The sequence below is a fragment of the Nicotiana attenuata genome, chromosome 1 (assembly GCF_001879085.1).
Source record: "Nicotiana attenuata strain UT chromosome 1, NIATTr2, whole genome shotgun sequence".
Classification (NCBI taxonomy): domain Eukaryota; kingdom Viridiplantae; phylum Streptophyta; class Magnoliopsida; order Solanales; family Solanaceae; genus Nicotiana; species Nicotiana attenuata.
The window spans coordinates 106,267,305-106,283,351 of NC_031989.1; the positions used below are offsets into that span (position 1 = coordinate 106,267,305).

The 16,047-nt window shown below is 35.7% G+C and overlaps 1 protein-coding gene across 1 annotated transcript; it reads left to right on the forward strand.

Annotated features, from left to right (window-relative positions):
• Nucleotides 36–7,455, forward strand: LOC109231653 (nucleobase-ascorbate transporter 6). Its single transcript, XM_019397301.1, has 15 exons — nt 36–213; nt 312–485; nt 848–945; nt 1,055–1,228; nt 2,177–2,277; nt 2,535–2,610; nt 2,693–2,752; nt 2,894–3,078; nt 4,284–4,380; nt 4,765–4,851; nt 6,230–6,288; nt 6,378–6,469; nt 6,575–6,652; nt 6,744–6,904; nt 6,986–7,455. Exons 2-15 carry the CDS (start codon nt 368–370, stop codon nt 7,202–7,204), a joined length of 1,605 nt encoding a protein of 534 aa, XP_019252846.1. The 5' UTR covers nt 36–213; nt 312–367; the 3' UTR covers nt 7,205–7,455.

Sequence of the window (16,047 nt, forward strand, 5' to 3'; positions counted from 1 at the left end):
TTTCTCCTAGTATAAATAATTTGCTTGTGATAATTACTCCTTCAATTCAAATTTGATTTGAGTTACAGTTTTATTTTCTTTACAAGAGTGAGTGGGTACTAGCATAGCTTGTGTGGGTTTGTTGCTCCATTCTTCTCACTTCATTTATCAGTGACTCAGCTTTGTGTGTACTAACAAACTTTTGAGCCCCTTTTCTTCAGTCTTTCTCTCTTGGTACTTATCAGTCTTTTTGTGACTTCTTTTTGGTTTCTTTTTTCCAGCATTTTTCCGCTTAGTTTCTGAGAGATTTGTGATTCTGGGTGTGTGTGTAGATTTGGGGTTTTGCACTGGTCAAGAAGAACAGTTTAGAGCAAAAAATAGAAAGAAAATGGCAGGAGGTGGAGGTGGAGCAGCTCCAGCAGCAAAGGCAAGTGAACCAGTGCCACATCCACCAAAAGATCAACTTCCCAATGTTTCTTACTGCATTACTAGTCCTCCCCCTTGGCGTAAGTCTACACATTATTATTCATTTGTTTTCTATCTCTTCCTATTTTGGCTGAGGCGAATGAGTAACAATTAGGTCCAGCTTCCATTCTCACCTACAAGACAACACTTAATATGAGCTCATTTTGCTTAATGTGGGTATAGTAGGCTGGCAACTAGATTAATGGCTAGAGAGCTGACTGTATAAATTATTATTTTGGTGGCCGACGTGATATTTTCCTGTTACTGCTATTGAACAGAGTGTTGTACAACACTTCTCTGTATTGGGTAAAGTTAAATGTTTCTAAAATTGTTTTGAATTGCTTTCACCGTGTGTGTATATAGTAGTGGACTATGCTGATTTTGTGTAATTGTTGGAATGCAGCTGAGGCTATTCTTCTTGGATTTCAACATTATCTTGTTATGCTTGGTACCACGGTTATCATTCCTACAGCTCTGGTTCCCCAAATGGGAGGTGGAAATGTGAGGCTTCTAGACACATTGAACTACTTAACTACTTAAGATATGAATTTATCTTGACCTCAAGTATTGTTATTGATTTTAAATGAAAGATTACCTGCCCGTTTTGCAGGAGGAAAAAGCCCAAGTTATTCAGACATTGCTATTTGTTGCTGGGCTAAACACCTTGTTGCAGTCTATCTTTGGGACCAGACTGCCTGCTGTGATTGGAGGGTCTTATACCTTTGTTGCACCTACAATCTCAATTATCCTTTCTGGACGATGGAGTGATGAAGACCCCATATCGGTTGGTGTCTTCAAATACTGAGTCATTTTCTCTTCTATTGTTTAGATCATCTATTGGTCGAATGTCAAAGGTAGATGATATTTGGTTTTCCTATATAGCTTTTCCATGGAGTTAGTTGGTGAATACATGGGATTAGCAGTTTAACAGTTTTTATTCTCATTTAGTTAGGATGTTGGAAAGCCAATTATAGCTAATGGGCTGCTCAAATTTGAAACCAAACTCTAAACTAACCTCCATTAGTTTTGGAACCAGAAAAGGGGGTATTTGGTTCTAAAACCAAGCAAACTTAATTGCTTTTGTAAGAATAATTTCCACTAGAAGACCAGCCCCCAAAACCCATTTTGATATTTTAGAGATTGTATTACCACCTTCCTTGTTTTTCCCTCTTGGGTCATTTACCTCCCCCAGTTCTAAACCATTTTCTATATATACTGGCTGTTCAGACATCATGCCACAAACCCTCCTGCCTTTTTCTTGTTTCTCCTTTATTTGGTCCGGATGGTCGAACAACCTTTTTTTGTTACCTTTTGACTGTTTGTAAATATGTTTAATTGACTTTTCTCATAATTTAACAATATGATAGTGTCTACAGTGTTTTTAAGGTTTTAATGATATATCTTCAAACTTTTGAATGAAGATCATAACTTAAAAAATTTGAATTACAAATCCAAGGCCACCAGTATTTTGAAAAAACCAAATCCAAACATTAATGGCAAGTTTCCATTAAATCATTTTGAGAAACAAATTTAAATATCATCTAAGTGTCAAAAGAAATTGATGCACAAATAATTTACTTTCCACTTGATGATTCATGTCAGCGCACGTTCCTTTAACTTTCCTAATGGTCAGGAAGATGTTTAGAGACGCAAATACACAGAGGGATTCATCCATTGCATGTTGGTGAGATTGGGTCTTAACTTTTTGTTGATATTTTCTATGATTCATCAGAGGTTCAAGAAGATAATGCGGGCCACCCAAGGTGCACTTATTGTTGCTTCGACCCTTCAGATTGTCCTTGGCTTCAGTGGTCTCTGGCGCAATGTTACAAGGTTTGTTATATCACAAGATTTCTCCCTACATTTGAACTGGACCTCTCATATAACACCTGGTTTTGTACCATTAATTAAGCGTATACTTGTCTGCTCTTGGATATTGTTATGCTATACTAATGATCAAGTAATTGCTTTAAGGGTCACTTTTTGTGGTTTGAGGTCTGCTCAGTTATGTCGACTCTTTCGTACAATATACTAGCTCTGTTTGCATTATACTAGCTCTGATTTGCATTTTACTTCCCGCGGATTCTTAGGTTATTGAGCCCTCTTTCAGCTGTTCCTTTGGTTTCTCTTGTTGGCTTTGGGCTTTATGAGTTTGGTTTTCCTGGGGTAAGTAGAAACTCGCGACACTTTTCTTGCATTACGATATTCACTCCATGATGAATGTTGAATCTACTTCATCTTTGTTTAGGTTGCCAAATGTGTTGAAGTTGGGTTGCCAGAGCTAGTCCTTTTAGTCATTTTTTCTCAGGTGGAATGCTTTGTCTAGAAATCATATATTCCTCTTAAACATTATTTTACGAGCAAGACATCGCAGGATATAAGTTACACATTTTTTGTTTTTGTTTTTGAGATATAAGTTGTGCATTCTTGATAATGCTGGTTATTGCAGTATTTGGCCCATTTGATACGCCCAGGGAAGAATATCTTTGATCGTTTTGCTGTTATTTTCACGGTGGCCATTGTGTGGATTTATGCACACCTACTCACTGTTGGTGGGGCTTACAATGGAAAGCCACCAAAGACACAGGCAAGCTGCAGAACTGATCGTGCTGGACTCATTAATGGTGCTCCATGGCAAGTGCTTTTCTCTCCTTCTCTTTTCCAATTTCCTAATATTACTGGAATGGGTCTCACGTACGGAATTTTTTTCGTATTTTTATATATGTCGGTCCAAAATTATTGATAAAGCAAAACTCCTTGGTAAAACCTGCAACCTTATAATCTATCGCAGACATAGAATTGAAAAGGATTCTACAGTATGCTGTAAAAGTTGTGTTCTAGGAAACTAGGATGCTTATATTGGGACATAGGAGTAGTTTCCAGTAACCTATATGACATTACAAACTTCAACATAATGACACTTTGTTTTGACATATGAAAAAGGCCATATTTTTTCCACTCTTAACTCTTAGATTTTAAGAAATCTAGAGTGTAATGTGCCTTGTTCTTTTTGCACTCTCTAAACTTTATTACTAGTAGCTCCTGTTAGCAATTCTTACTTATAAAGATAAAAAAAGTAGCTTCTATAGGCAAAAGTTCTGGAAGAGACTGGAAGTTGGTGTGTACTTATCCATTAGACTGACCTTGCCTTATTTTATTGTGATAGAAAACAAGAAGAGAATAAGAGAGATAGGTCTCTAGGTATTTGAGCTTTATGAATTCACATGCGATGATCAAACATTAACAACAAACCCAGTGTAATACCACAAGTGGGATACGCAGCCTTACCCCTACCTTGCGAAGGTAGAGAGGCTCGCATGGGATGATCAATTGTGCTTTTTCTTTCACCATCAATTTAGTTACAACTGATTAACTGCTTGTGCTGGTTTGTTATTGCCACGTCAAGCATAACTGGCAGATACGACGATGCTGCTACAGATTAGGAAAAGTAAGCACAAGCTTATAGAGACTGATGGGTGTCCCAAAGTAACCTATGTGATTCTCATATTGTCAACTGCAGAGATAGTTGGTCAATTTTTTAAAATATGGAGAAGTGAAAATATTTCCTTTTCTACTCTCTAGGAACCTAACAGAATTACTTTATGTTCTCCGTTTCATATTTTTTTACTAATGGTTTTATGATTGTAACATGGGATGCGCATTGTTTGAAAAACATTTCATTCTGCTTATTACTTGCATGAAGTTTTTTTGTTAGTTCGGCAGTGTTCTTAATAAGTTCTGTTAGTCCATCTGGAAAGTATTTCTATGAACTTACAAGGTAACCTATAATTTGTAAATTAAATGATTTTCTCTTTTTCCTTGCTGGTTTGAATCTGCAGGATTAGTATTCCTTACCCCTTCCAATGGGGACCTCCTTCATTCGATGCTGGTGAAGCTTTTGCTATGATGATGGCTACTTTTGTTGCTCTTGTAGAGGTTGGTTTACCCGTCAGAGCTTTTGAACATTGTGAATGTTTTATTATCTTATTTTGGCAGGTTTTGCAAAAATTTTAGGTTCGGGTTGCTCCTTTTGTTGTTTTCTTTTGCTAATTCCACTATCATCTTGTTTGTCTTATGTTTGGCTATTATGACACATCTGATTGTTGTTTCAGATTTTCTGTGCTTCTTACCTTTATCTACTTCTCTTTCTTTGTGCTACCCCTTTTTTTGCTCTCACCTGTTTGCGTCCATTTCAATTCTTGTGCGATTCAACACTTTCCTTTTTAGTCATTCTTTTTGAAGAAAAAGATACTTCTATGCTCTGAAAGAGATTGACCTTGAACTAACTTCCTTTCATGCTTGCGGTTTTGGTGTTTTCAGTCCACTGGTGCTTTTGTTGCAGTTGCAAGATATGCAAGTGCTACTCCCTTGCCACCATCCATACTCAGCCGTGGTGTTGGTTGGCAGGTAAACAGGTTTTCTTCCCTAGAATCCTCCGCCTCCCTCACCCTCTTGTAAAGTAAGCAAAGAAAAGTAAAACAAGAAGTTGTGTTGGATTTCATTGATGTGGAGCTTTACTCGCATAGGATCTTTAGGGAGGTTTATGTGAAGTAGGAAAATAGATTAGGAAACTACACAAAGTTGGAATGTCATTGACTCCTCCAGTATCACCATTTTCCACATGCACAAGAATTACGAATTGTTTTGGGTAACCCCGACACCCAACTCTATGACTTTCTTCTCATTATACTAGTCAAAATCTGTGTCCACTCAACCGCAAGTCTGCAACCCTACATGTCTAATCTAGATCATTCCTTTGTACATTTTTTTTGAATCTAATGCCAATTTGAGTAAATTTTGTTGCTGATATTTCGCATAAATTTTATTGCTGATATTTCGCATCGGATCCACATCGGGCGTGACAATATGCGGAAGATATAATATTTATTTAGATAGTGGATATCATACTTTATGACATTAAGGGATTGGAACTGTCCCAATTACCTGCGTTCCTATCTGAAGTATTGGAACTCAGTAATTGTCTCTCTGTTGCTTCGTGATGTGTTTTCTGGAAATATTCTTCTTCTCCACTCTCTATCTTTTGTTTTCTGCCTTCCATTTAGCTAAGGACTTTTTATTTTGGAGAATGAGACACAGAAATTAAGTATTACATGCCAATGATATGGGAATTTTCTCCGGTTAAACTTTCACTCTAGTTGTTGTGATATATTATACTCCCTCGGTTTCAAATTAGATGATGTACTTTCTTTTTTAGTCTGTTCCAAAATAAATGACACATTTCTAAATTTGGAAATAATTCAACTTTAAACTCTTCATTTCACCCATTTTATCCTTAATGACAAGCTTTTATAACCACACAAATGTCATGGCCCCACAAAGCTTTTGCCCCTTAAGCTTTTAAGACCACAAGTTTCAAAAGTCCGTCTTTTTTTTCTTAAACTCCGTTACGAGTCAAACTACCTCATCTAAATTGAAACGGAGGGAGTAAAACATACACTCGTCAACCCAGAAGTTTAATTGAAAGAAAGCAAGGTCTAGTTGGGGTAGGGGGAGAGTGGGCTTGACATATATCATACGCAGCCTTCCCATCGTTTTCTTTGAATAATACGGCATCATGGGAAGAGGTAAAAAAGGTCATTTGGTGTTATATTCACTTTTAGAGTGGAGGTAGATTTGAGATTGGAAAGGAAGACATGTATTTTTCTTGTCAACGAGGTTCATGAAAAGAATTGATTGTTTGTTATCCCTTGCTACCTTTACTCTAAATTTCTTCATCTGACTTTCGCGCTCTCTTTAATTTTGAAACATTCTGCTTTTACCTCAGGGAGTTGGAATTTTACTATCAGGACTGTTTGGCACTGGGAATGGATCTTCTGTATCTGTGTAAGTCCAGACAAAAACCTTCTGCAGCTCGATAGTCTCTCATACACTAGTTGACTAAGCCCTCACTTTTCCCTTGTGTACATGCACAGTGAGAATGCTGGTCTTTTAGCACTGACGCGTGTTGGCAGTAGAAGAGTTGTTCAGATATCAGCTGGGTTCATGATTTTCTTCTCAATTCTCGGTAATCACTTCTCTAACAGTTTTATCAAAAAAATCTTGTGGATTATCTTGATATTTGGTCCCCCAACGCTCTAAGGATTTGTCTTGACAACACTATTATCATCAGGGAAATTTGGAGCAGTCTTTGCTTCAATTCCAGCACCCATTGTAGGTGCTTTGTACTGCCTTTTCTTCGCTTATGTAGGTACGTATACATGTAAGGCAAGCACTTGCGCACTGGCAAAATCTTTCATGTTATTCGTAGTTTGTGAATTGTGAATGTTCATTCTTTGCAGGCGCCGGAGGCTTAGGCTTCCTTCAGTTCTGCAATCTTAATAGCTTCCGCACCAAGTTTATATTAGGTTTCTCTGTCTTCCTGGGTTTGTCCATCCCACAGTACTTCAATGAGTATACTGCCGTTGCTGGTTACGGACCTGTTCACACACATGCAAGATGGGTATGGCAACATGTCTTAACATTTGATGTATGTTGCATTCTAGTCATGTAGTAAGAGCTTTTGTGGTTTGTTATTGTTCAGTTCAACGACATGGTCAATGTGCCCTTTCAATCGAAAGCTTTTGTGGCGGGTGTTGTGGCTTATTTCCTGGACAACACGATGCACAAAAAGGATGGCCAGACAAGAAAGGACAGAGGCAAGCACTGGTGGGACAAGTTCAAGTCCTTCAAGACTGACACAAGAAGTGAGGAATTCTACTCCCTCCCTTTCAATCTAAACAAGTATTTCCCATCTGTGTGATTGGTAACAGGATAGAGGCAGAAGATTTCATACTTCATACTTCCACTTGCTGACCCTTGAAATCTGTGTTGGGGGGACTTGCTGCTGCAGCACCAATTTTCTTTCAGATGTACCCTCTTAGAAGTATAGATAGTCCAACCAGTTTGAAGAAGCTTAGGACAACAGTTATTAGTTAAGTATTTCTCATTGTTGTAAATTCATGATTATATGGATTTTAACTAACAATGAAGCAAGTTTGTCTTTCAAGCTCTTGTCCTGATGTGTGCAGCAAAACCCCCAGTATGAATAGGAGAAAGGAATCTTTTGAATACAAGGGGAACGGAATTTGTTACAGTAAATGGCTAGAATTCTTTTTGATAATATATCTATTAACTAGAGAACATCATAAGTGACAAGTACAAACAACAAAACACTAGATGAATTTTTTGACTTAGATGAAAAAGGAAGATTGTATAGGACATACAATCATAAAATGATGGTGCTGTTACACTGGTACTGAAGGGGAGAAAAGAAATTGGACCACTATGAATCGTCCTTCGTTGGATTTGAAGACAGGAAAACCATACACAGAATTGGACAGGCACTTCCATATTTTTTTGTTGTCCTTTACTTGGGTGGAAGAGGAACCAAATTCCGACCACCAACCAGTGTCAGATATTCATGTTGATTAGGGCAATAATAAGGGTGTACAAACCGAACCGGAAAACCGCACCAAACCGAAAAGTCAAACCAAACCGATTAAAAAATCCCACTAGGTTTGGTTTGATTTGGTTTGGTATTGACAGCTTGATGGTTGTTACCTATTGTATTGTATCGTGTTGTTATTTTAAATACAATGTTTTGATTGTTACTTAAATTTTATTGTATCGTATCGTTAAATCCGTCGTTACGTAATGATGAAATGTGTCACTTTGTGTAACGACCGATTTGGTGTATTTGCGTCGTTACCTTGTCTTTTTCTCTCAATCTCATCCTTTATTATTATTAAATAATTTTATTTTATCATTTCCCTACCTTTTTATATATGATATCATAATTTTTCTTTATAATATTGCAAGTATATTCATCATATTACTGGTGCGTGATACCATAAAACGACGACAAAACGATATAATCTATCCAAACATTGTATTCATCAAACGATACAACACATTATGAAACAATATGTAACAACCATCCAAACAAACTGCGAGTAAAAAAATCCGAACCAAACCGACATATAAATATATAATTTTAATATATACTTTTAAGATTTTATATAGAATTTTCTTTATAAAAATTCTAGAGATATTTTGGATTCTCTTGTGGAATGTAATATTTAATAGAATATGAAGTACTCCATTTTTATTAACCTTAAATAATGCGTTATATGATCACTTTCTTATCAAGTGTTACTGAAATGCGTCAATTTCTTTGTTCTTCCATGTTCATATGTCAAGATTTATTAAATTCTTATATCTTTTTCGAATTTGAAGTGGTATTTCAATAATGTAAATTTAAATAGAACTTATCATTAATTAAGTATCATATTGATTTTTATGTTTAATTATTAAATTCATTTAGCCTTGAAAGTATACATCAATGAAAAATTATTGCCAGACAACTAAAAAAATAACTATGTGTTATTAACAAAATTCTACCATAAAAATATTTTAATAGATCATATGTTTGTCAATTTTAACTAAACATATATTTACTTATAAAAAGTTTAACATATATTTACTTATAAAAAGTTTAACAAAGTAAGACTGAAATAATATTCTGTAACAAAAAAATCCGGAAAACCCTAAAAACCTGATAAATCGAACCAATCCAACCCGATATAGTTGGTTTGGTTTGATTTTAATAAAAACCGAACCAACCCGGTCCATATACCCCTAGGAAAAGAAAATCGATCATTACAAGAGAAATAAGAAAACTCAAGAAGATCGACTAGACTAAATTAAAGTGATATTGCATTGTCATCCAAATATCTAATCTGTTAAGAATCTTTGTCTCTTATATTGACACTCCAACACATTTAAGGTATTTTACAATCTATATGTAATACCTTACATTATAAGGGCACAAGCGTAATTTGCAAGTATATAAAAATAAAAAATAAAAAAAAACATTAAAGGGCCGAAGCCCAAAAGATAACTACTGTAGGGCATCTTATAGAGATTGGAAAGGGTTAATATTTTAATTCCTTGCAATCTCAAAGAAAAAGGAACGAGAGTAGGAGGGATGGAGGACAAAAGCTCCTGCAAACAAAAAGAAAAAAAGAAGCTAATATCAAGCCTTAAGGAAAATAAGAGAAGAATTAGTGCCAAAGTGCACTACGTAACTAACCTAAAGCAAAAGGAGATAGGGTATGAAGCAATTGAAATTCGGCAGAAGTGATCGGAGGCAACAAAAGAAGAGAGTTTACTTCTTTCTAATGAAGGGATTTTTGGAATGGAGGAGAACAAGCTAGGTAATTTAATCCTTTTTTTTCCTCGGTAATTTATCTGATATTTCCTTTATTCAATACCTAGCCTATTATTAGTTACTAGTAGTCGGTACCCGCGCGATGCGCGGTCAATATTAAAAAAATATTTGTCACTTTGTTAATTTTTTGATATTACATTGGAATTATCACAATTATTTGAATATCCTATTCTATATAAATAGAATAGATATTTTCTAAATTTTAATAAATAAAATCTCTATTAAATTAAAGGGACTTATATAGTCATCAANTCGGAATCACTCCTACAAGGCATAAAACACACCATTAGTGCAAAACACTAGCGATTAAAGCTCAAACTCAATTAAAATGCAGTAAATTAGAGTGTAATAATCGACTAAAATACGTAATTATAGCCTATCATCAACACCCCACACTTAAACATTGCTCGTCCTCGAGTCAACCAAAAATTTACTCTATCTATGAGCACTTAACATATTCGAAGCACACTACACCAATGATTATGGTTGATAGCAACAATTAAACTCTAGCATATGCAATCATCATACACTTCCCTTTACTTATGTGATTCTTTAAAAATATTCAAACAAAGACAATATGCTCACAACAATCCTAGCCTCAAAACCCGATTCAATGTCACAATGCACTCATGGCTTGAACACCCAACATCCTAGAGAAGTCTAATAATGCTACCTATCCTTCGTGAAACCATGTGCCCTCACAACCAAGGCAAGAGAGTAAGCTGAATCCACACATTCGAATCTCATGATCAAATATATTTTAAGGACTCATATATATCAAAATAAAATATTGCTCACCCTCACAAAAGAAGTCACATGCATGTAATTGGTACCATAGGCTTGCCCATAATGTAAATCTCTACTAATGTAGGCTCGCTCGATCTAAAATCAATTAGGACTTTTTCATGGTTGTAATGTGGGCTAAGGAACGGGTAGGATATATTTAGGAATAGTGACTAACCCTCCTAAGCACTTTAACACACCACCTAATCAACTTTAAGCGCAAATTCTTCAATCCACTTCACTTTCACAAACAATATCACCCCACAAATACTCCCTTCTTCTTTAAGCACTCTATTAATTTATACCCACTAGCAGGAACAAGACAACAATGTATTCATCTCTCTTTTTTTTTTTCTCCAGTTTATTCTTCTTTTCACTCAATTTTCGCTAGTGGTGTATTAGTTTATAAAACAAGTGCACCTTTCATCCTTTTATTGGTTCCACTCAAAAGTCACCCCACGCTAGTCCCTTCTTACTTCTTTTAGCGCTCATCTCACAATTAAAGTGCTTTAAGAGAAAAAGGATCAAAAATATCAATTAAGAACAAAAAGGATATAGGCTTGTAATGTGGGTGCCAAATAAAATTCTATAGGCTCAAAAGGTTTAACTAAGGATAGATTTTATTTGTGGTAAGCAATTAAGCTCAAAAAGATCAAAGAAAGCCTAAAATCATTTTTCAAACCGAACATCACCTAAAATTTCGCTTCAACTCACATACCGGGCAAGTTATAGACACAAGTACAATACATAGACTATACGAAAACCTCACCACACATGGCACATGACTCACTAAGGACGGTCTCATTCTGACTCTCAAACAAATGCAAGTATTCACGGAGCCACGAGATATTAAGCATTAAGCACAAAGTGAACACAAGTCAAGATAACGAGACATAGGCATCACAAGACATGCTATCCAACTAAGCAAGGCATCATCAATAATTTCAAATCATAGGGAAGATACTACACATGCCAAAGCCTAAATATGTTACTATCAAACAAGTCAAGGGCGCCTAGGTTCATCATTCTTCCTCCATTTATTCCCTAAATTCTAATCTACTTTAAAAAATACTACTACCCGGTTCAAACTACATCCCATGGAAAAGAACCGTTGCACAAAGAAACAATGGGGGATTATTGCTACCTAAAAAAAAAAAAGACACATTTTTGGATTTTTGTTTAGACTTTAATCCCTCAAGTAAATCGTCTAGGAGATCCATCGTCGGGAAAAGTCTAAATTTTCTACCTTTTTCAATTTTTTTTTTATTTATTTTCCACATTAAAAAAAAAGTAAATTAATCTACTAAAATACTACACAACTATGAAGGAAAAAAATAAGAAGCTGAAATACTAAAAAGCTAATTATCCAAAGGAATTCTCCCACCCCACACTTAAAAGAGTGCACTGTTCCCAATGCATAAATAAAGCAGAAATAACAAGGGTGGACAAGAAACTCCCTGAAAGGCCAAAGGCCGAAGCACTAGCAGCTCAAGGGGTACTCAGACTTCTCCCAAGGATGGTCCTTTGTGCGGGACCTCACACTTAGTCCTCACCATCTAGCTCGCTTTTGCACTCTTCCAATGGCTTTGCTTCGTATGCTCATAATCCTACAAAATTAAAAACAAACACTGCAAAAATAAAACAATAAGAAAAAAACCAAAAATAAAAGAAGCAGTAAAGTTGGGTTGCCTCCCAACAAGCTCCTAATTTAACGTCGCGGCACGACGCCATCACTTTCACCACTTTTCCTTGCACTTTGAGGATATAAATTGCGCCCCCAATTTTGCATCAATTTTTCTGTCACGTTCATGAGGCGGTGGTGTGAAAATAAAGGAACCAAGCAATAGATATCGCATCTTGCACTTCTTGGCCCTTAAGTGAAGAATGTCGTTTTGTCTTCTTGGCATCGCAAATTTCAGAATATAAACACTTTGTTCCTCATCCATTGACTCCTCTATATGCTCGAATGGATCAATTCCCATGTCACCAACCAAACACAATGTTGAAAAATGTTTAGAGTGAGGTCCAATACGCTCTAACTCCAAAATTGTATTATTTTTGACATCCTCAATTTCGCACTCTTAGTCAACCTTGGCATCATTAATAATATTTTGGTCTAATAATTGGTATTCTCGTTTTAGCTCCTCAATTTGGTCTAGAAGATCTTTTTCAGCTTCACACAACTTATCACTAAATTGTTGGGCGTTACATGCATCAACCTTTGCACTCATATCTGTATCCAACTCGTGAATAGCAGTGCCAAATTTTTCGATCTCTTGTCCCAGTTTAGCTCTTCCTTCTATTAGGTCTTGTATCTCATCTGTAATTTTCTCACGTTGAGCCTCATATATTTCCAATCTTTCAGCTTGTTCCACCAGCCATGTTTGACTCAAAATCTCCTCTTTTTCAAAATTTTCCTCTTGTTGGTGCTCGCTCTCTTCATTTAATTCTTCCATACTGGCCTTCATTCTTGTGATTGCTGCCCTTATTCTTTTCATATCTTTTCTAAGTTCATCATGTTGCTCTGCTACTTGCCTCAGAATATCCCTAAAATATGCATCACATTCCATATCCTGTACTTCATTTCCCCTATCAAACTCACAAACATTATAAGAAAGATCATAATAGCTCTGAGAAGGATAATAAGAATTAGGACAACCATCCCAATGGCCATCTTGACCACCACATATATGACAAATATTCCACTCAAAGGATTGAGATTGTGCGCACAACTCGCTCCCGGGAACATTCTGATAATTTTTCCACCAGTGAGGTCCTCCACGATATGGACAAGGATCATCATAATAAGATAACCATATTCGACAATTCTCATTCAAGAAGCCATATCAAACAAAGATAACTAAAAATATTAAACTAAAGAATAAAAANNGGTACTGAATAGTTCACTTGAGATGTTTACAGTTATTTAAAATGTTCTCTGTTACTAGACATGTTTTACTATTAGTAGAGATATGATTACCGTACCGAAATTGAATTACATGATTTGATAAAACTTAAAATGCCCTGTACTGTTTTGAAAATTCTTCCATGTGAAGATTTACTGTTTGCACAGAAAAATATGAATGGGAGGAGACTTTGAAGGATCCCGTAGCTAACGGCGGGTTCGTTAGACCTGGTGCACCTTGTATTTACTGATTACCGAGTACAGTTAGAGCCCTCGCTAGTGGGAAGGTAGAACTAGCATACAGTTACAGTTTTCCCTCGAGTAGGGACCTACAGTTATATTTGACTCCTCTTAAGAAGGGGTCCACAGAGTGATACAGATTACATGATCCTTTCCTGGTAACCTCCCAAAATATAAAGAATTTATATGACACAGTATTTACCGAGTTTATTATTGAATTGTTAAATTGACTTTGTTGCAGGAAACACATGATGAGACTGATTATTATTACCGTTTTAAAAGGGCATCTTATTATTATTATACAAGCATGATTTCTGACTTGTCCCCAATTAAAAACGGTTGTGGTTAAATATTATTACTCACTGAGCTAGCGACTCACTCTCCGCTATTTTTTTTACAGAGACATCAGTTGACGCGAGTGAGGATTTCATTAATTAGAGTACACGATTTGACAAATATTTGGTGAGCCCTTCACTTGTTCGCGTGGGCGAAGTATTTATTCATTTGTTATGTTCTTTTCTTTAAAACTCTTAGAGTCGCTCCATAGTCATTTTGTTAGTGTCATGAGTATTCGTTCATTATTTTAGACCTATGACTAGTATTAGACTCTCTTATAGTAGTTTGGAGGTGAATTTAAGATTATTGTGTTACAAGTGATTGATTAATAGTGGTGAGTAACTGTTTGATTAGTTGATGAAGAAGATGAGATATTTTGGTTAATCTAGGATGGTTTTGTTGTTGATTTTTGAGATAGGGTAAATTTTTGAATAGTCCTAAAACAGGGAAAACTCTGCTCTATTTTATATAAATTTCCATTAAGAGCTTGCTTTGGGATCCTACCCCTTAGCGCCGGTCAAGGCCCTAAATTGGGTCGTGACACTATAATTAAATAAATAACAAGTATTATCTCGTTGCTAAAGATTCTTAACACTTCCAGTGGTGGCGGGAAAAAATAAACACTACTTGGTGAACGAAAATGGTAGATTGAATTTAAAAACTGCAACAGTTGGAGACAATTAAATTGAAAGAATGCTGTTACGCAATACCAAACAAGAAATCTATTGTTAATGGATTTATAACTCATTTGTTTGATTTAGTTTTGGTTGGATTAATGTGTAAATTTTTATGTAAATCAATTAATTTCAACAGTATAGTAAAAAAGATAATATAGTCACTCGACTGAAATCGTGTTAATATCAAATCGTATTTATATCAGTGAGTCTGTATCTATGCAACATATATAATTATCTAGAGCACGAAATGTAATGCAGGAGCCAACTAATGGAGTCATTAGGTAGAATATTTTTTTAAGATGCCACATCGAATTGGTCAAATTGTTGAACTCATAATGAAGCCCTTTCAGTCTACTCGAAGCATGGATTGAACGTCTTAGTGCACGAGTGATGATTGCATGAAAACTATGTATTACTGTTTCAAGTACGTAGATTCTCGTTTGCTGAAAGGGGGTTAGTTAATATAATTGCACCAAGGGTACCCTTATCGGCATGCACCGCGGAGCTAGGCTCTTCGGTTGCGACAGGGGCGGCTCAACAACATTCGAGGCCTAAAGCAAAACTTTAATTAGAGGCCCCTCCCCCTCTCTTTCTCTCGTTCTCTCTCTCTCTCTATATATATATATACAAAAATTTAATCAGCATCATTTTTTGAAAAATTAGACAAGTGGGGATGTGAAATGAAAAAAAATGATAACTTGGTTTTATAAAGTATAAAAAATTGAATGAATTTAACGTTGATTGCATCACAACTAAAATGGGAGAACCTAGAAAACATACTTCATTTGTCCCAACTTATGTGACTCCTTTTTCTTTAGTCAGCCCCTTTCTATATTTGGTAACAATTCAACTTTAGATTTTTTTTACCCTTAATGAGATGATTTTTATCCCACAAATTCTATGATTTATTTTAGATTACAAGTTTCAAAAGTCTTCCGTCATTTCATAAACTCCGTGTCCAATCAAACACTTTCATATAAATTGGGACGGGGAGGTGTTGCGGTCAAACGCACTCACGCAAGTGCACGTGATCGTCAAGTAATAAAGTAGTGAGTAGAGTATCGTTCCCACGAGGACTTGTGATTAACTATTAACTAAATTAGACTTTTCTAATTATCTATACAAGAATTAAACCTAGAAGTATTTGATTCTATACTAAATGAACTTTAAACAGAGGAAGAGCAGATTTTTATGATATCAATGTAATAAAAACGATCTAGGGTTATGAGCTATCTAACATTCCTATTATATACTTCAATTGAATTGACTAACTAATTTATCTAGTTTATTGGTTGACAGGGTTAATATTGCTCATAAGAATCTGTCGAGTTCTTACTCGCCTATTCAAGCTAACCTAACGCCTATATGTCTGTGGAGTTAGAATCAACAAGAACGCATTTATAATTCTTGTAAATCAACCAAGCAATGCAATT

Excerpts from the sequence above, each read along its gene's own strand:
- LOC109231653 (XM_019397301.1), top strand. The coding sequence starts at position 368 with ATGGCAGGAGGTGGAGGTGGAGCAGCTCCAGCAGCAAAGGCAAGTGAA. Across the intron at positions 6,653-6,743 it reads CCTTTTCTTCGCTTATGTAG|GCGCCGGAGGCTTAGGCTTC; the intron begins GTACGTATACAT and ends CATTCTTTGCAG. Across the intron at positions 6,905-6,985 it reads TTCACACACATGCAAGATGG|TTCAACGACATGGTCAATGT; the intron begins GTATGGCAACAT and ends GTTATTGTTCAG.